Source organism: Gorilla gorilla, chromosome 16 (assembly GCF_029281585.2).
Source record: "Gorilla gorilla gorilla isolate KB3781 chromosome 16, NHGRI_mGorGor1-v2.1_pri, whole genome shotgun sequence".
Lineage (NCBI taxonomy): Eukaryota > Metazoa > Chordata > Mammalia > Primates > Hominidae > Gorilla > Gorilla gorilla.
Window position 1 is genome coordinate 73526886 of NC_073240.2, and position 20806 is coordinate 73547691.

Sequence of the window (20806 nt, forward strand, 5' to 3'; positions counted from 1 at the left end):
AAAATTAGCCGGGCGTGATGGCGCATATCTGTAATCCCAGCTACTCAGGAGACTGAGGCAGGAGAATTGCTTGAATCTGGGAGGCAGAGGTTGCAGTGAGCCGACATTGTGCCATTGCACTTCGGCCTGGGCAACAGGGCCGAAGTTGCACTCCAGCCTGGGCGACAAGTGCAGCCCATCTCAAAAAAGAAATAAAAATTCCCCCTTCCCATACAAATATGCCTAGCTCATAAAAGCAATCCTAAAAGATTACATACAGTATGTGTATAATTTTTTACTTTTTTTATTTTTAGAGTTTATTAAGCAGGGGAGTGGAGGGAAGATGTGGCACAAATAGAAGTATGTAACATTCAAACAACAGAATCTGGGATTTTTGAAAAAATCTTTCAGTTACGGTTACAGGAAGGGTCACTTCCTCCCCCAACGGCACAGGGACCTCTCAAAGGAGAGGAGAGAGTAAGTCCCATGGTAGGGCCAGTGGTTGCTCCTGGGTTTTGGAATGATTTCTGCAGAGTTTTCAAGACCCTGGGCTCAGGGTGGAGACTTCATAGCGGTGGCAGCTAGACCCAGCAAGATGGCTGCAACGGTGAAGACCTGGGCGGCGATCTGGGTGTGCATCATAAGCCGTGAACATTGGCTGTTGCCCTGGTGGAAGCAGTAGAGGCCGTTGGTAAGGACGGCCGCCGCGCACAGGAAACCTATGGGTACCACCGGATTCTCGCGGGTCTTGCGAAGGAACTTTTCCTTGAAACCCTCTGGATTGCTGTAAACAGTGGGGCTAAGCCCCTCAAAGATGGGGGGCTTTGATGATTCAAAGGGGGCCTCCGGAGTCACAAAGCCGAGAGTCGCCATGCCTAGGCCACAGCTGCAGGAGAAAATCCTTTTTTTTTTTTTTTTTTTTTTGAGAAGGAGTCTTGCTCTGTAGCCCAGGCTGGAGTGCAGTGGTGCAACCTTGGCTCACTGAAACCTCTGCCTCCCTGGTCCCAGTTAAAGCAATTCTCCTGCTTCAGCCTTCCAAGTAGCTGGGATTACAGGAACATGCCACCATGCCAGGCTAATTTTCATATTTATATTTTTAGTAGAGACGGGGTTTCACCATATTGGCCAGGCTGGTCTCGAACTCCTGACCTCATGATCCGCCTGCCTTAGCCTGCCAAAGTGCTGGGATTACAGGTGTGAGCCACCATGCCCAGCCTACATGTTTTATATAATGTTATTTGATATAACAACTTGGAAAGGACAAAATTATAGAAATGGAGAATAGATTAGTGGCTGCAGGGGTTAGGAATGGGGAGGTGGTGGGAAGGAGGTATATGTTTATTAAAGGGTAACGACAGGGAGGCTTATGGCGATGGAACTCTTTGTATCTTGACTCTGGTGACAGATAGGAAAACCTACACGTGTGACAAAACTGCACAGAACTAAATACACACAAATGAAGTAAAAGTGGGGAAGTCTAAATCAGATTGGTGGACTGTATCAATGTTAACATTCTGGCTGTGATATTACACAATAGTTTTGGAAGATGTTACCATGGGATAACTGTAGAAAGGGTATATGTGATCTGTCTATTATTTCTTACGACTGCAGGTGAATCTACAATTATCTCATAAGAAAAAGTAAGAAGAGGCCAGGCATGGTGGCTCACACCTATAATCCCAGCACTTTGGGAGGCCGAGGCAAGCAGATCACTTGAGGCCAGGAGTCTGAGACCAGCCTGGGCAACATGGTGAAAGCCCATCTCTACTAAAAATACAAAAATTAGCCGGGCATGGTGGCACACTACTCAGGAGCTACACAAGAGGCTGAGGCAGGAGAATTGCTTGAATCCGGGAGGCGGAGGTTGCAGTGAGCTGAGATCACACCACTGCCCTCCAGCCTGGGTGGGCAACAACAGCAAGACTGCAAGGGAATAATGTTCTGTTTGGGAAAGAGATTGCATGTAAATAGGGGGTCTGGTAGCTGGGCATGGTGGCTAACACCTATAATCCCAGCACCTTGGAAAACTGAGGCAAGAGGATCACTTGAACCTAGGAGTTCGAGACCAGCCTCGGCAATATAGCGAGATTCTGTATCTATAAAAAATGAAAAAATTAGCCAGGCATGGTAATGCATGCCTGTGATCTCAACTACTCAAGAGGCTGAGGCAAGAGGATCAATTGAGCATCCAGAAGTTGAGGCTGCAGTGAGCCATGATCATGCCACTGCACTCCAGCCTGGGCGACAGGGCAAGACTGTATCTCTAAAAATTAAAAAAATAAAATAATAAATAGAATATATAAAAGTAAATAAAAATTAAAAATAGGGATCTGGAGCTGGTAGGGAAGAAACAGAGCTGTATGGGAGAAAAGAATACTTTTCCTTGTTGATATATGGTCTGTGTCCCCTTTTTCTCCTCTTATTTTCTTTTGCATTCTTGCTCTGATTGACGTCTTTCTCAAGTGCCTCTTCTCTCTGACTTTCCCTGTGTCATTATTTTCCTCAACTCATTATTTTCCCTCTTTGCTTTGCTAAAAGACTCTATCCCTGCATCTTATTCAGAGCACACTGACTGCACTGGACAGGAGTTACAAGAGGGAAGAGGTACTCACAGAATCCTGGATTTCTAAAACACTTAAGCTACAAAGGTTGGTGAATATCAGAGTCCAATAGTCACATATTACACAGAGGAAAACTGAAGTGCTGAGAAAGGAAATAACTTGTGTCACTCACAGAGGGAATTTTTGGTAAAGTTGGAATATGAGCCTGGGATCCACTAGAACAGCTTCCCTAATTTTCTTTTCTTTTTTTTTTAGACAGGTTCTCACTCTGTCACCCAGGCTGGAGTTTGGTGGCATGATCAAAACTCACTGTGGTCTTGACGTCCTGGGCTCAAGTGATCCTCCTGCCTTAGCCTCCCAAGTAGCTAGGAATGCAGGAGTGTGCCACCATGCCTGGCTAATTTTTTTGTATTTTAAGTTTGTAGACATGGGGTCTGGATATATTGCCCATGCTGGTCTCAAACTCCTGGACACAAGTGATCCTCCTACCTTGTGCTCCCAAAGTGCTGGGATTAGAGGCGTGAGCCACTACGCCTAGCCCTAGTTTCTATAATTTTCAACAGACGGAGCTCACTAGTTGGAGAAAAAGAGATTCCTGGGGGCAGCCAATTAAAACATAGAGAAATTAGAGCAACATGGTAAGAGAAATAATCTGATCAGGTGCAGTGGTTCGCGCCTGTAATCCCAACATTTTGGGAGGTCAAGGCAGGAGGATCACTTAAGCCTTGGAGTTTGAGACCAGCCTGGGCAATATGGCAAAACCCCATCTCTACAAAAAATAAAAAATTAGCTGAGCATGGTGGCGCATGCCTGTAGTCCCAGCTACTCAGGAGTCTGAGGTAGGAGGATCACTTGAGCCTAGGAATTCGAGGCTACAATGAGCCATGATTGTGCCACTGCATTTCAGCCTGGGTGACAGAGCAAGAGACTTTGTCTCAAAAATAGAAAAGAAAAGAAAGAAAAAGAAAAGGAAGGAAGGAAGGAGGGAAAAGAAAAAAGAAAAAAAAAGAAAGAAGGAAAGAAAGAGGGCAGCCAGGCGCAGTGGCTCATGCCTGTAATCCTAGGACTTTCGAGGTGGGCAGATCACCTAAGATCAGGAGTTTGAGAGCAGCCTCGCTAACATGGTGAAACCTCATCTTTACTAAAAATACAAAAAATTAGCCGGGCGTGGTGGCACACTCATGTAGCCCTAGCTACTAGGGAGGCTGAGACAGGAGAATCGCTTGAACAAAGGAGGCAGAGGTTGCAGTGAGCTGAGATTCTGCCATTGCACTCCAGCCTGGGCAACAAGAGCAAAACTGTGTCTCAAAAAAAAAAAAAAAAAAAAAAGAGAGAAAGAAAGAAGAAAAAGATGCAGAGAGGGGAAGAGGAAAGAAGGAAGGGAAGGAAGGAAGGATATAGTTATTAAGTAGTTATGAGCCAGAATTATAAACTAGCCAGATGGTTTTGTGATAGGATTTGGGTAGAATGAAAATCTCAAGAGGTTAAATTCCTAAGAGGCAACTCTTCTCTCTTACTAACTATGGATTATTTTAAATGCACCAGATACCCCTCCTCAAGATGTAATATTATACCATAAATGTTATGGGGAGAAACTGCCCAAATGAACAGACCAGCGCTCACACTGAGAACAGGAATAGGGAGTAGCCTATTTTGAGCCTACCTTTTTAAAAAACACTTGCATTTTGGGAAAATATATAAAAAAATGTCCAACAGGGTTGTCCTGTTGGTACCAAAAACCTTCAGAAATTTCAGAGCATAGGATGTTAGCAAGAAGCACCAAAGCAGAAAGTACCTCTTTCAGCATGCGAGAAACCATCATTTATGTGAGAGTGATGTTCCCTAACACAAGAAAGGGTCTCTGTTAAGCAAGTGAGGGGTGGAAGGAGCTGTTGCCAGAGCCCGCCAGAAGCATCCTGGTAACCAACTGCTGGTCCAAACGTTTCCTACTTACATGGAACAGTGGAAAGTGCCAACAGAGTTCTCCCGACGAATGTCTTCATATTCCTCATAGATTCCCTGCTTTTGCCTGGGCAAAATAGTCCATCAACCAAAGTTTAGGTTTTCTGATCTTCTTCCCATTCTTACCCAGCTGGTGGAGTCTACAGCCTGTTTCAGGTTTGACCTCAGTAGCTAGAGGAAAAGTGGTTAAACAAAATAAAGAAGTTAGAAAGGGTTAAACAAAATAAAGAAGTTAGAAGCTGATTTACCTTTAAAAATAACAAACTTAAGTTCTTGTCTACAGTAAGTTTTATGGATCAAAAACTATTCTGACTTCTTATCTCAACAGATATCCTACACATATCACACATCAGCATACATTTATGCCTTTTAGAAAATTCTGTTATTAAAACTCGAAGGAAAAATGAGATCATGAATAAACTGAACATTTTAAAAAATTTATCTTTCATAACTTTTCAATCTAATATCTGTGTATTATAATCATTTATTGTTTCATGTACTAATTCATCTATGTATTTACCAATCAATAAATATAATCTGATATGCACTATGATAAATGAGGTCAAAAAAAAGGAGATACCCTGATCCACACAAGATATAAAGATGAAGGGCTGGGTGCGGTGGCTCACGCCTGTAATTCCAGCACTTTGGGAGGCTTAGGTGGGCAGACCACCTGAGCTCAGGAGTTCAAGACCAGCCAGGCAAACGTGGCGAAAACCTGTCTCTACTAAAAATACAAAAAATTAGCTGGCCGTGGTGGCGGATGCCTGTAATTCCAGCTACTCAGGAGGCTGAGCCTGAGGCACGAGAATTGCCTGAACTCAGGTGGTGGAGGTTGCAGTGAGATCGTGCACTCCAGCCTGGGTGACAGAGTGAAATTCTGTCTCAAAAAAAACAAAAGTGCTGTATTGAGGACTGAGACCTGAGATAGAGACAGGGATGTACAACTTGAGTCATACTGTGGACTGACAGGATGGGAATAGCTAAGGGACTGTCTGAGGTGGGGATGCCTGTCTGGTTCACTTGTTACTGCCTTGTTTATGTGACTTAGATAGTACTTAGCTTCTGCTGTTGATACTCAGTGGGAGATACACCTAAACCACACAGACAGCATTATTCTGAAAAGGAGAAGTTGCCAGGGAGTGTGGACCAGTAGTCTCAGTGGCCCTGTACTCTCCAAGCAGAAGTGTAGACTTCTTCTTCCCTGTGACTAGCCTTCAGGTGTAATTTCCAGTATATAGTTCCTTATAAATTCTATAGCTCAGGAGAATAAATAAGAGGCTCCTTTTCCAGAAAATCCAGTATTGGTTTTCCTCCTTTGGAGGCATAGAGTCAGAACTCTCATGTAGGCATGGCAGGATCCATGGAGGTGGCCACATCTCGCTTTTTTCAGTGAGTATTAGATCCCACAAGACAACCGCACAGCTAAACATAATTAAAACTTAGGTTTTATGATATTTGTTCCTTTCCTAAAACCCTCAGTGACTCCTTATTATACATAGGGAACATATAAGCTAAATAAACGTGAAGTTTTTTCTCCAAGCAAAACATTCTCCCCAGTGAACGAAAATCTTGTTTTCCTGTGTTACCTTGAACCAAAATGGTTTTTTTTTTTTTTTTTTTTTTTTTTTTTGAGGCAAAGTCTTGCTCTGTCGCCCAGGCTGGAGTGCAGTGGTGGCGCGATCTCATCTCACTGCAACCTCCACCTCCTGGGTTCAAGTGATTCTCCTGCCTCAGCCTCCCGAGTAGCTGGGATTACAGGCGCCTGCCACCACACCTTGCTAATTTTTGTATTTTTAGTAGACATGAGGTTTTGCCAGGTTGGCCAGGCTGGTCTCAAACTCCGGACCTGAAGGGATCCATCTGCCTGCCTTGGCCTCTCAAAGTGCTGGGATTATAGGCATGAGCCACCGCACTTGGACTCCTTTAAAATTATTATTATTATTATTATTATTATTATTATTGAGACAGAGTTTCGTGCTGTTGCCCAGGCAGGAGTGTGGCACTACCTTGATTATAGCCGCAAGTCACTGGGCCTTGGGATTATAGATGCGAGTCACTGGGCCCAGCTTTCTTTCCAGTTTTAAAGTATTATTTTTAATTATCCAAAGTAAATGTGTAGTAAATACTCTTCTTATAAATCTTTGTTTTCTTGATTGCTTCCTTAGCATATAATTTCAGAAATAGAACTGATCAAAGGGTATGCACATTTTTAAGGATTTATAATGCCAGATGCCTTCCAAAAGATGTTAACAACTTATTGAACTGACAGTATATAAGAGTGCTATAGAGTAATTTATTTATTTGAAAAACAAATCTTTATTGTGTAGAAATATGTATTTTAAAAATCCCCCAGAAAAGATGCTCTTCTCTCATTTCCCCATCCTCTTCCTTTTCTTCCACACCTATGATATAAAGGACATTATTATATCTTATTAAAACTTCATCCACACTAGGCATGGTGGCTCATGCCTGTAATCCTGGCATTTTGGGAGGCCAAGGCAGGCAGATCACTTGAGGTCAGGAGTTTGAGACCAGCCCGGCCAACATGGTGAAATCCTGTCTCTACTAAAAATACAACAATTAGCCAGGTGTGGTGGCTGATGCTTGTAATCCCAGCTACTTGGGAGGCCAAGGCATGAGAATCACTTGAACCTGGAGGTTGCAGTGAGCTGAGATCGCACCACTGCACTCCAGCCTGGGTGATAGAGCGAGACTCTCCCTAAAAATAAGATAAAATAAAATAAAATGAAAACTTCATCCAGATGTCTAGACAACACTTTAACTATGTATTCTTCTGTATTTGCAAGTTACATGTTCATATAGCCATCTACAGATACCAGTTAGCCTTTGTAATCCATTCGCCACTTAAGTTTCACCATCTACTGGCTTTTCTGTTAATCCCTTGAGGAAAGGTTTGGAATTGAGGGGTAAATCCTTTATAAGGAGAATGCTGCAGTCTATTCGCTATTCACCGCTGACCAAGCTGCCACCTGGCCCTCCTGACTGCAGTAGGCACCCCCAGACAGTCATGTAAATGGACTAGGCCTGAGTCTGCAGTTCTTTGCTCTGAAAAAGGAGACGTAATGGCTTCTACTTTTTATCATTTGGTGGAAATAATAGAGGAGTTTCTCTAGAATGTTTTTTGATCTGGTGGTTAAAGGGACCTTGGACATTTAGTCCCTGAAATAAATTGTTGCATCTTTGAAGGAAAAGATGAAAGTAGTTTCTTACACTTTAGTGAAGAAGCCTTTGGAAAATTTTGTTCTGGATGTTGTATATTCTCTGTAGAGGAGTGTTGGGGATTCCCCAAATCAGCAGAACTAAAGGGTAACTGAAGAGAACAGGGAGTGACATGTCAGATTGAGAATCAGTCTTTTGAAAGTGGCAAAAAGAATATGTGTTAAAAGAAAAAATAGGGTAGAAGATAAAAAGAATAGGGCAGAAGATATTAGCTTCAATTCCTCTTTTTTTTTTTTTTTTTTTTTTTTTAATCCTTGGGAATGATTTCTTCCTAGACTGCCAGTGTTGCATAGTAACCCTGCCCATGAAGAGGACTGGAATACTGAAAAACTGCATGAAACTAAGCGCCGTGGGTTGGGCAGGGTGGCTCACGCCTGTAATTCCACACTTTGGGAGGCCAAGGTGGCTGGATTGCTTGAGCTCATGAGCTTGAGACCAGCCTAGGTAACATGATGAAACCCCATCTCTACAAAAGATACAAAAATTAGCTGGGTGTGGTGGCATGAAGCTGTAGTCCCAGCTACTCAGGAGGCTGAGGTGGGAGGATCACTTGAGCCTGGGAGGTAGAGGCTGCAGTGAGCTGTGATTGTCCCATTGCACTTCCGCCTGGGCAACAGAGCGAGATCCTGTCCCAAAAACAAAAAAACTAAGCACTGTGGATTAGAAAAGAATAATTTTTCATCTTTATATCTTTTTTTTTTTTTTTGAGACAGTCTTGCTCTGTCTCCCAGGCTGGAGTGCAGTGGCACGATCTCGGCTCACTTAGGCAAGGTGTTTAATTAATCACCGAAAGGTGGAGAATTTAGCACCAGGCATGGTGACTGGTGCCTGTAATCCTAGCTACTTGAGAGGATGAGGTGGAAGTGTTAAAGGTGGAGGGTGTCCAGGTTCTTGGTATCTTGAAAAAAGAATTGGACAAAATGCACAAACGAAGCAAGGAAGGGACAAGGAATTTACTGAACATGAAAGTACACTCCAGTGTGGGAGCGGGCCTGAGCTTAGAAGTTCAGTGGCTCCGTTACAGAATTTTGGGGAGTTTAAATTACCCCAGAGGATTCCATGGTTACTTCGGGTATGCCTTATGTAAATGGAGAAGATGAAGTAAAGTTACAAAGACATTTATGGCCTATGCCCTATGGACAGAATATTACCTGTTATAGCTGAAGTGTGAATTGGCCTTATGTTCCCTACCTCCAGACCCTATTTTCCTGCCTCAGGAGGATTACTTGAGCCTAGGAGTTCAAGTCCAGTCTGGACATCAATAGTGAGACCACTGCCTCTGAAAAAAATTTTTTTTGAGACAGAGTTTTGCTCTTGTTGCCCAGGCTGAAGTGCAATGGGATGATCTCGGCTCACTGCAACCTCCACCTCCTGGGTTCAAGCAATTCTCCTGCCTCAGCTTCCCTAGTAGCTGGGATTACAGGAGCCGGCCACCACGCCCGGATAATTTTTTGTATTTTTAGTAGAGACAGGGTTACACCATGTTGGCCAGGCTGGTCTTGAACTCCTGACCTCAGGTGATCTGCCCACCTCAGCCTCACAAAGTCCTGGGATTACAGGCGTGAGCCACCGAGCCCAGCAAATTTTTGTTTTTTAGACGGAGTCTCCCTCTATCGCCCAGGCTGGAGCACAGAAATGCGATCTCAGCTCACTGCAACCTCTTCCGCTTGGGTTCAAGTGATTCTCCTGACTCAGCCTCCCGAGTAGCTGCGATTACAGGCGGGCACCACCATGCCCGACTAATTTTTTGTATTTTTAGTAGAGACGGGGTTTCACCATGCTGGCCAAGCTGGAAAATTTTATTTTTAATAAATGAAAGGCAGAGTATTTATCTGAAAAAAGTGGGAGACCAACAGTCTCATGGGATTGTTATAAAGATTAAAAGAGAGAGTGTTACTGAAATACTTAGAAGAGCTGTTATTCTATTGCTGTCCTTTCCCCTTGTATTTGGATATATTACCGTACTTGTTTCTTCTATGTAACTCTAATTGTCAGTGGGGTTCTCCTTCTCTTAGAGGCCTGGAGAAACTTGTCTTAAATGCTTTCCCAGTTAATGAATTGGGAGAGGCAGATTTTATGTCTAAATTACAAGGGCGAGACTTAAAAGTATGAATTGGGGCTAATGTCAGTGCTCAGGTGCAGGGATCCTCCGTTTTGTTCATCACACAGCTCCCGGCACTTTAATAAATGAGGCTCAAAGAAACGACGGGCTTAGGTCATGCAGTAGTCAAATTCAGAACTCATGTTTGATTCCAAAGCCCACACGTTTTCCTAGTTTAGAAACACTAAACATTTAATTCACCGCACCGGGGGCCAGACAGGTAATGGAGAACGCCTTAAGTATGTTAGGAAGGGAAGACTGTGGTAAAAAGGCGAAGAAATGTTTATCTACAGTCGCAGCCGCTATTCAGATCTATTTCACTGCCTTGCAGAAAAGGCCGACTGTCGTCTCTTTATCCCATGGCCGATTTCTTGTGAAATCTCCTAACTTTTAAATATTTCCAATCAAAAGACTGCGGTTCAAATGCAGCCCACCAGGAGCATGTTTGCAAACTCTGGAGTAAACAAGAGTGGGAAGCTGATAAGGTGAGTACCTCAGTTCGATAGTGACAGCCAAGAAACGGGGAGTTTTGTACCTAAGGCGAGAATGAAATTCTCCGCCGGAGTCTCCCGGAAGAAGGACTGAATTAAATGCAGATTAGAGTCATGGCAGGGCAAGGTGGCGGGAGAACTAGGCTGCCATCCCAGGTGGCTGGCCTACCAGCCAGCGCGGCCGGAGGTACAGACCATGTACAGACCACGGCGAGGAGTGTTAGGGGCTTCTCGGGACAAAGGCAGCGAGTGACTGCGCATTCCCTCCCCGACTCTTTCAGAGGTAAGCCTTCTGTGGAGCAGACCCTAATCCTCCCCCTGATTCCTTAGGTCACTCGGCGATTTACTTCCTTCCCCGGCTCCTCACAGTCCTCCACAGCCCTACGACTTCCGCTTGCCTCGTCGTCTGGGAAACCGCCGACTTCCGGCCGCGCAGCGGTGGGCTGAGCTAAAATGGCTGAGGAGAGAGTCGCGACGGTGAGCGCCGAGGTTCTCTTTTGTTGCCCGGCCGCAGGGCAAGGCAAGCTGGCGGGTGGCTTTTGTCCCACGCAGCGGTTCCTGGAGAGAGGCGGAGCTGGGTGCCGAGCGGCTCAGGGTGGGCGGGGCGACACGGTCCCCTTTTTACTGTCCCGGGAACTGGTCGCCTGGGGCAAGTCTGGATACTTAGCAGCATAGGTCCTGTTCTAGGACTGTAGTCCCTCTTGGGGTGCGCTGGACGGAGAAGGGAGACTTTTCACCAGTAATGGCTCTTACCGTAGTGCCATCTTTTTCTGTCTCGGGGGTTTGGAAGGTAATGACTAGCACTTGTGTAGACAGTTTCTGTTAATCCCGTGAATTGGGAATTTAACATGACGACTGCCTGGAAGCTTGCAGCGTCACTGCCTTCTGCCAGTGGAGCGGGACTGTGTTTTTTCTGTGGTGATTAAGTTTAGGAAAGTACGGTTTTGGAATTCATCTGAAGGCTGAGTTGGGCGTTCACTCCACAGAACTGCTAATATAGAGGAACCCGATGAATTCAGGATGACCTAGTCGCTATTTTTTGAGGCATATATCTATAATTGGATCTAATTTCGGTAAAGTGCCAAGTGTGAAGCTTTGTTTACCTTGCTTTAGTGTTGGGTTTGAAAGCCTGTTCTGTCCATTTGTTAGAATGATTTTAGGTATTCGGAATTTATTGTCTTTCGAAAAACGCCCTGGAAAACAGTACAAATAGCAGCCTTTGGCTGTTTTACAACTTAGTTTTGGCTAAGCAGCAAGGTTAGTGTTATTGTTAGAGGGCCTTTTGTTTGTTTTCTACTCTCATTTGCAGAGTAGTCATATTATTCTAGTCTAATTAGAAAACTCTGAAGACAGAAACTTTTTTTTTTTTTTTTTTTGAGACGGAGTGTCGCTGTTGTCAGCCCGGGCTGGAGTGCAATGGCGCGATCTCGGCTCACTGCAACCTCCGCCTCCCAGGTTCCAGCAATTCTCCTGCCTCAGCCTCCGGATTAGCTGAGAATACAGGCGCCTGCCACCACGCCCGGCCGAAACATTTTTATTAAGCTAAGAAATTTAAAATAGCTAGGCCGGATGCGGTGCATCACGCCTGTAATCCCAGCACTTTGGGAGGCCGAGATGGGTGGATCACTTGAGGTCATGAGTTTGAGACCATCCTGGCCAACATGGTGAAACCCCGTCTCTACTAAAAATACAAAAATTAGCGGGGCATCGTGGCGCTCGCCTGTAATCCCAGGTACCTGGAAGGCTGAGGCAGGAGAATCGCTTGAACCCCGGAGGCGGAGGTTGCAGTGAGCCGAGATCATGCCATTGCACTCCAGCTTGAGCGACAGAGACAGACTCCTCAAAAAAAAAGAAAGAAAAAACAGATTTTAAAATAATTAAATAGGCCAGGCTCAGTGGCTCACGCCTGTAATCCTAGCACCTTGGGAGGCTGAGGTGGGTGGATCGCCTGAGGTCAGGAGTTCGAGACCAGCCTGGCCAACGTAGTGAAACCCTGTCCCTACTAAAAAAATACAAAAAATTAGCTGGACGTGGTGGCGGGCGCCGGTAATCCCAGCTACTAGGGAGGCTGAGGCAGGAGAATCGCTTAGAACCCAGGAGGCAGAGGTTGCAGTGAGCCGAGATCGTGCCATTTCACTGCAGCCTGGGCATCAAGAGCGAAACTCCGTCTCAGAAAAAAAAAAAAAAAGTAAATAGCATGGTTAATGTTACTGGGTTTTAAATATTAAAAAACATAGGAAAGAAAATACTTCCACTCCAGCCTGGGTGACAGAGCCAGACTCCGTCTCAAAAAAAAAAAAAAAAAAAAAAAAAAAGAAAATACTTCTACGTAATCTTAAAGTGTAAAAGATAATGGGTAACATAACATTGCTACAAATATAGCTTATCCTCTAGTGCTCATCACAGGTGTTTGTGTAATAGAATATGAACTTGAGTCTGTGACGGCAGAATTGTCATGTACATTTGAATGTCTAATACTGTTTTAAAGAGAATAGCTTTTGTTTTGATATGACTTTAGCAATTAAGCCTGAAGTTAACTGTTTTTCATTGTTGTCAAATTTATTGCTAGTAGTGTTACGTTTATAGTAATTTTCATCTTTTCAAGTTACCAATGCATGGAAATGTGAATATCTGTCCTTTTTGGAAGTGGTATTTTATCTTTTTTTTTTTTTTGAGACGGAGTCTCACTTTGTCGCCCTGCCTGGAGTGCAGTGGCGTGATCTCAGCTCAGTGGAACCTCTGCCTCCCGGGTTCAAGCGATTTTTCTGCCTCAGCCTCCCGAGTAGCTGGGGTTACAGGCCCTCACCACCATGCCTGGCTAATTTTTGTATTTTTGTGGAGATGGGGTTTCACCACGTTGGCCAGGCTGGTCTTGAACTCCTGACCTCGTGATCTGCACGCCTCAGTCTCCCAAAGTGTTGGGATTACAGGCGTGAGCCATCGCCCCCTGCCTTATTTTTTAATACAATTAAAAGAACCCAGTAATCCTACTCCTAGACCTGTGTCCCACAGAAAAAAGTGTTAAACATGAGCGTGTAGTACTAGGGCATTCGTTGTAGTACTATCCGTAGTGGCAAAACGCTGGAAGCAAATTAAATGCCCATTAATAGGGTAATTGATGACTTCAGATATTTCCATACTGTGGAATATTATGCAGTCATTAAAAAGAATGTTACAACTAATTGCTTTTCCTCTCAGAAGCCCCTCTCTCTCACTAGAGAAAGCTGTTCTCCTTTCTTTCTTCTGCCTATTAAACCTCCATTCCTAAACTCAGAAAGAAAAAAAAAAAAGAGAATGTTACGACTAATTGACTTGGAGGGACTTCCATGGTGTGCATTTAAATAAAAGGTAGATGTGAAGTGGGGTATATTATGTGATCTTAATTTCATAACACAAAGGAAAACATATAGATCCGTAGATAAGGATATATGGATATGGAGGAGAGAAAAGGAAAAGACTCAAAACTCACAGAGAATTTTTGAAGAAATGTGTAGCTAAAAATCTAAGAAGTCTACAGTCAAGGCCTTGAGGCCAGAAGACACCCCATCAAAACTGAGTAAAACTAGCCCAGTGTGGGACACAGAAATTCTAATATGCTACCAAAATTACTTACGGATTGCTACCAGTTCCTTAGAAGGAAAACTGAGGACTGATATTTGTATTTTCAGTATAGTTTAGAATTCTTAAAAAATGAGCAAACAGGCTGTACTTGGTGGCTCATGCCTGTAATACCAGACTTGTGGAAACTGAGGTGAGAGGATAACTTGAGTCCAGAGGTTCGAGACCAGTCTGGGCAACATGTTGGAGCCCCATTTCTACAAAAAACACAAAAATTAGCCAGACGTGGTGGCACGCGCCTGTCTTCCCAGCTACTGGGGAGGATCATCTGAGCCTGGGGGAAGTTGAGGCTCCAGTGAGCCATGATCATGCCACTGGACTCCAGCAGGGGCAGAGTGAGACTTTGTCTGAAAAAAACAAAAACAAAAAATGAATGAGCAACTAGCTCTGGCTTTCATGATTTGTGCTTATAAATCTTATTATTTTTTTTTTATTATTTATTTATTTTGAGACGGAGTCTTGCTCTGTCGTCCAGGCTGGAGCGCAGTGGCGCGATCTCGGCTCTCTGCAACCTCCGCCTCCCGGGTTCACGCCATTCTCCTGCCTCAGCCTCCGGAGTAGCTGGGACTACAGGCGCCTGCCACCACGCCCAGCTAATTTTTTGTATTTTTAGTAGAGACGGGGTTTCACCGTGTTAGCCAGGATGGTTTCAGTCTCCTGAACTTGTGATCTGCCCGCCTCAGCCTCCCAAAGTGCTGGGATTACAGGCGAGCCACTGTACCCGGCCTATAAATTTTTTTTATAATGCCCTGATTCCCATTATTTGATGTATTTGGATAAATATGTCATCCTGTAAATTGAAGGATTAAACTGATAAGAGCAGAAAACAGAAATTAGTACACTAGTTGATCTGGCTCAGATATAGTGCCTATGTATCAGGTGCTCCATGAATATTTGTTGGATGAATAAATGATCATAAAACTATATAAAAATGAAGAAATAACAGAATAAAATAATTTGTTCTATATAAATCCTATGAATGAGATTGAGTGGGCTAATAGAATCCTTTCCATCTCAAAATGTTCTGGAAAGTCTTGAGTAAAAGACTCATCAAAAAAATAATTCTACTTTGTGCAGAAAGAAGGGTTGCTGACCTTTGAAGGTGCTTTTTGAGTCTTTAACATTCTTTAGTAATATATTCCCCAAAGTTAAGAAATTCTAGTTAGATTTTAAAAAATTGAGTTAACATTTAAAAAACAGTTTTGTTGAGGTATAATACACATACCATAAAATTTACTCAATTTAAATACATAGTTTGATCAGTTTTAGTAAATTTATATAGTTGCACAGCTGTCATCAGAGGCTGCTTTTAAAAGATGTCCATCACTCCAGAAGGGTTCCTGTGTCAATGGAATTGCTGGGTTATATTGTTTAAGTATTTGTTTAAAAAACCAGAAACAAATCTGCCTAACTTTTCTGCAGGCTATATACGAGTTAACATTTCCATGAGCAATGCATGAGGGTTGTGATTTTTCCACATCCCCGTCAACACTTGGTTTGTCAGTTTGTTTTTATTTAGCTATTGTAGTGGATGGGTAGTGATGGTGTATGGTGGTTTTAATTTGTATTTCCTTCATGAATAATGATATTGAAGATTTTTTATATGTTTATTTTCCACCCGTATCTCTTTGGTGAAATGTCTCTATAAATTTTTGTGAATTTTTAAATCAAGATCATTAACCAAATGAGCCCCTCATTTGGGCTCGAGTGATCCTTCCACCTCAACCTCCCGAGTAGCTGGGACCACAGGTGCAGGCCACGCTTGGCTAATTTTTGTATATTTTGTAGAGGCAGGGTTTCGCCATGTTGCCCAGGCTGGTCTTAAACTCCTGAACTCAAGCAATTGGCCTTGAATACATAAGTATTCTCTTTTATTTTGAGGATTAATTTTTGTTGTTGTGAAATACATCCTACCTGTAAAAGAGTGGTTAAAATGTCGTATGTATGCTTTAAAGGATAATATAATGGAAACTTGTGTTCCTACTGCACAGGTTAGGAAATGGGTCATTAATAACTTTGAAACCTCCTAAATGCCTCTCTCCTACTGCATTTTCCTTCCTCCGCATCAGATGTAGTGTTTCTTCAATTTTATATTAATATTTTGTATTTTTTATAGTTTTACCATATATGTTCATATATATCCTTAATATATTAGTTTTTAAAATTTGTTATTAACCTTCAGTTTATTCATTATTTCAACACTGTATAGTATCCTATTGTAGTAAAGTATGTCAATTAACTTATCCATTCCACTAGATGGAGATCGGGATTATTTCTGGTTTTTAGTTATTAAAAACAATGCTGCTGCTGGGTGCGGTGGCTTACGCCTGTAATCCTAGCACTTTGGGAGGCCGAGGCTGCGGATCATGAGGTCAAGAGATCGAGACCATCCTGGCCAACATGGTGAAACCCCGTCTCTACTAAAAATACAAAAATTAGCAGGATGCGGTGCTGCGCGCCTGTAGTCTCTGCTACTCGGGAGGCTGAGGCGGGAGAATCACTTGAACCCAGGAGGCGGAGGTTGCAGTGAGCCGAGATTGCGCCACTGCACTTCAGCTTGGCAGAGTGAGACTTCGTCTCAATTAAAAAAAGAAGAAAAGCTGCTATAAATAGGGCCAAGACTAAGGAAAGGTAAGTGAGGTGCTTAGGGTTCACATTTTATGGAGTAAGAGTAAGTACCTTCTTAAGGTTTATACCCTAGGTTCTTCACATGCCTCACTTTAGTCCTAGCCCTGAGCATTATTATGTAGGTCTTCTGATGCAATATCTAAGAGTTTTTCTAAGGTATTCCTAGAAATAGATTGCTAGGTAATGGAGTAACTTTATTACTTACAGGAAACTATATGGTGGTTGTAACAATTTATGCTTCTGCCACCAGTCATGGTGGATATGAAATTATGTCTTAATGTGATAATTTACATTGCAATTTTTTTTTTTTTTTTGAGACAGAGTCTTGCTCTGTCACCCAGGCTGGAGTGCAGTGGCGTGATCTTGGCTCACTGCAACCTCTGCCTCCTGGGCTCAAGTGATCCTTCCACCTCAGCCTCCCGAGTAGCTGGGACCACAGGCGCAGGCCACACTTAGCTAATTTTTGTATATTCTGTAGAGGCGGGGTTTCGTCATGTTGCCCAGGCTGGTCTTAAATTCCTGAACTCAAGCAATCGGCCTGCCTCAGCCTACCGAAGTGCTGGGATTAGAGGTGTGAGCCACCACACCTGGCTGTTTGTTTGTTTTGAGCCTGTTCCTCAGGCTGGAGTGCAGTGGTCCAATCATGGCTTGCTGCAACTCGGCTTCCTGGGCTTAAGAGATCCTCCCACCTCAGCCTTCTGAGTAGCTAGGACTAAGGGCACCTGCCACTATGCCTGGCTAATTTCTAAAGTTTTTTTATAGAGGCAGAGTCTCGCTGTTTTGCCCAGGCTGGTCTCAAATTTCTAGGCTCATGTGATCCTCCTGCCTCAGCCTCCCAAAGTGCTGGGATTATAGCTGTGAGCCACCACACCTGGCTGATCTATCTGTCTTAAACTGGAGAATTGCATTTTTTTCTACCTCCTTTCTTTTTTTTAAAAAAACTGAATTTCCATCTGTTACCCCTCCCTTTCTGCTCCTCTTATTTCATTCCTTGGAAGTTATACTTTGCCTTCCTTTAATGAGTACCAAAGAAATTAAAAAATACATGTTTACTGTAAGTCCAGGCCTAAATGTTGCTAATACAGGGACCATCAAATGCTTTACTACCATCTATTGCCATCTGCAAATGTATGCCATTGTTGTTTAGTTTTGTAGTTCTTAATGTATTTTAATTAAACACCACAAATTATGCTTTTTGTTTGTTTTATTCAGTCAGTAGATGCTTAGAATACTTGCTTATTTTACCAATTCCTTTGCTTATTCCACTCCTTTTTTCTGGGATTATTTTTCTTTTTCCTAATATATTTTCATTAAAAGTTTATTTGGTGAGAATCTAAAAACTCTCAAATTCTGAAAGTTTTAAAAATTTGCCTTTGTTGTTGAAAATTAGTTTTGATGGGTGAGAGAATCTAGATCAGGTGTTGGCAAACCTTTTTTTGTAAAGGGCCAGATAGTAAATATCGTGGGCTTTGTGGGCCATGGAGTCTCTGTGACAACTACTCAGCAATGCTGTTGTAGGACAAAAGCAACCATAGACATTATGTAAACATGAGTGTGGGTATGTTCCGACAAAATTTTGTTTATAGACACTGAAATTTGACTCAATTTTCATGTGTTAAAATATTATTTTTTGAATTTTTTTAACCATTTAAAAATGTAAAAATCATTCGTAGCTTGTAGACCAAATAAACAGGATGGATTTGACCTGTGGGCCATAGTTTGCTGACCTCTGGTCTAAATTAACATTCATTTTACTTAGTACCTGACACTGGAGTAATTATTCTTATGATGTCTTATTGTGATATTGTCTTCCATTTTTAGTTGTTGAAGAGCCAGCTGTCAGTCTTTTTTGTTTTTCTTTTTCTTCTTTTTTTTTTTGAAATGGAGTTTTGCTCTTATCGCCCAAGCTGGAGTGCAGTGGTGTGATCTTGGCCCACTGCAACCTCTGCCTCCTGGGTTCAAGCGATTTTCCTGCCTCAGCCTCCCAAGTAGCTGGGATTACAGGTGCCTGCCACCACACCCAGCTAATTTTTGTATTTTTAGTAGAGATGGGGTTTCACCATGTTGGCCAGGCTGGTGTTGAACTCTTAACCTCAGGTGATCCATCTGCCTTGGCCTCCCAAAGTGCTGCAATTACAGGCATGAGGCACGGCGTCTGGCCTTTTTTTTTTTTTTTTTTTTTTTTTGAGACGGAGTCTTGCTCTGTCGCCCAGGCCGGGGGGCGATGGTACGATCTCGGCTCATTGCAACCTCTGCTTCCCAAGTTCAAGCCATTCTCCTGCCTCAGCCTCCCAAGTAGCTGGGACTATAGGCACGTGCCACCATGCCGAGATAATTTTTGTATATTTAGTAGAGACGGGGTTTCACCATGTTGTCCAGGCTGGTCTTGAACTCCTGACCTCAAGTGATCCTCTCGCCTCGGCCTCCCAAATAACTGTCCTTTCTTTGTTGGTAATCTGGTGATATGTTTTCTTGTTTGGCTGCTTTTAAGAGCTTCTTCTTGTCTCTGGTGCAGTTCGTTATGATGTATCTAAGTATGTATTTATTTTCATTTAACCTGGTCAGGATTTGTTGAGTATCCAGAAACTAAGGATTGGTGTTTCTCATTACATCTGGAAAAATTTGAGCCATTATTTTTGCTTATATTGTGGTATGTCATAGGAAGTTGATAAAAGAAAAATTCATTTGATGGTTTTCTATGAGGTTATAGTGGAAAATAACTATCTCCCTTTTAGAATTGAGTGCTAGACAGTTTCTGTGTAGATGATCTCATAAGCTTCCTTTTATCAAACAGTGATCACTTTTTTGGTTTGGCTGCTGAGAAGTATGGCATCAAGTATAATACTCATATGAGGTGTTTAAGAACTGAGTATATTTCTTATGCACATTTTACTATATACTATAATTATACATTAAAAATGCACATTGTAAATATTATAAATATGCATTATACGTTGTTAATAGTTTGGATAGCAAAAGTATGACTTGACGTTTGTTTTTTAAACCACATTTAAAATAACTCTATCACAATATGGATTTAATGGATTAATTGCATAATTGGTGAGCTACTGATTATTCTTGTTATTTGGATGCTTCTTTAAGTTAGCAAGTTTGTATTGTGGTGCTTCAATATAGACTACTTATTTCATTTCAGAGAACTCAATTTCCTGTATCTACTGAGTCTCAAAAACCCCGGCAGAAAAAAGGTCTGTATGCAGTTTCATTGTATGTGTATGTTTGCACAGACAGATTTCTCTTTTATTTATTTATTTATTTATTTATTTATTTATTTATTTTTTTGGAGGCAGAGTCTCACTGTCACCCAGGCTGGAGTGCAGTAGCACAGTCTCGGCTCACTGCAACCTTTGCCTCTGGGGCTCAAGCAATTCTCCTGCCTCAGCCTCTCGAGTAGCTGGGATTACAGGTGCACGCCACCACACCTGGCTAACTTTTGTGTTTTAGTAGAGATGAGGTTTCACTGTGTTTGCCAGGCTGGTCTCGAACTCCTGACCTCAGGTGATCTGCCCACCTTGGCCTCCCAAAGTGTTGGGATTACAGGCGTGAGCCGCCGCGCCTGGCCAGATTTCTCTCTCTTGTTGATTCTTTTATCTATTCTATATTATTTCAAAATGAGTGTTGGGAAAAGAAGTAATAGTCTAAATGTTCTGTCACATCTAGCTTTTATTTAATAGAGTTATTAGATATTAGGAGGTTGGTTTGACCTGGAAATTATTTAAATGGGGTTTGATTATTACGTAAGTGTGTACTAATTTTCTGCTTCTGGAAAAACCACTCTGTGAAGTTCCAGGTATCTTTTTGCTTTGTTGGTTTCTAGTTTAATTCTATTGTGGGTAGAGAACATTCTTTATATGGTTTGTTTTATGGCCCACAATGTGGCCTGTGTTGGTGCATGTCCCATGTACACTTGGAAAGAATGTGTATTCTGCTCTTGTAGGATGTAGCATTCTGTAAATGTCAATTAGGTCAAGTTGGTTGATAGTGTTCTGTATATACTTACAATTACAGATATTCATATTCTTACTGATGTAGTTACTGATTGGAAGGGTGATAGAAGAGTGTTGAAGTGTGCAAATGTAATTGTGGATTTGTTTCTACTTTCAGTTCTATCAATTTTTGATTTGTGTATTTTGAAGATCTGTTGTTGGATGCATATACATTTAGGATTGTCTGATTTCTTGGCAAATTGATCCGTTTGTCATTAT

The 20806-nt window shown here is 42.4% G+C and overlaps 2 protein-coding genes across 11 annotated transcripts in view; one reads left to right on the forward strand and one right to left on the reverse strand.

Annotated features, from left to right (window-relative positions):
- Window positions 1–261: 261 nt before the first annotated feature.
- HIGD2B (HIG1 hypoxia inducible domain family member 2B) lies at window positions 262–10827 on the reverse strand. Of its 5 annotated transcripts, none has more exons than XR_004067390.3 (4): window positions 10382–10673; window positions 7737–7836; window positions 4495–4673; window positions 262–645 (listed from the first exon to the last, which is right to left on the reverse strand). XR_004067390.3 is itself a non-coding variant. In XM_031002296.3 (4 exons), the coding sequence occupies exon 4, from the start codon at window positions 850–852 to the stop codon at window positions 532–534; it is 321 nt and encodes a 106-aa protein (XP_030858156.2). In that variant the 5' UTR covers window positions 853–865; window positions 4495–4673; window positions 7737–7836; window positions 10382–10673; the 3' UTR covers window positions 262–531. The 5 variants fall into 5 exon arrangements, 4 of the variants coding, with proteins under 4 accessions (XP_030858156.2, XP_018866725.3, XP_055219687.2 ...); XM_031002296.3 differs by having other exon boundaries at window positions 262–865; XM_019011180.4 differs by lacking the exons at window positions 7737–7836; window positions 10382–10673 and adding an exon at window positions 10685–10827 and having other exon boundaries at window positions 262–865.
- BBS4 (Bardet-Biedl syndrome 4) overlaps window positions 10728–20806 on the forward strand; it is a 52013-nt gene continuing 41934 nt past the window's right edge. Inside the window, exons 1-2 of one of the 6 annotated variants that reach the window (XM_004056450.5) lie at window positions 10728–10814; window positions 19738–19789. In XM_004056450.5, coding sequence (XP_004056498.3) covers window positions 10791–10814; window positions 19738–19789 — 76 coding nt within the window. In that variant the 5' untranslated portion in view covers window positions 10728–10790. Of the gene's footprint in view, window positions 11128–19737; window positions 19790–20806 lie in introns of those variants that run through there. The other 5 variants (XM_055363707.2, XM_004056451.5, XM_055363706.2 and 2 more) reach the window with 5 other exon arrangements.

What these genes read in the sequence shown, in the direction of transcription:
- HIGD2B (XM_019011180.4), bottom strand. Translation starts at nt 852, where the DNA reads ATGGCGACTCTCGGCTTTGTGACTCCGGAGGCCCCCTTTGAATCATCA.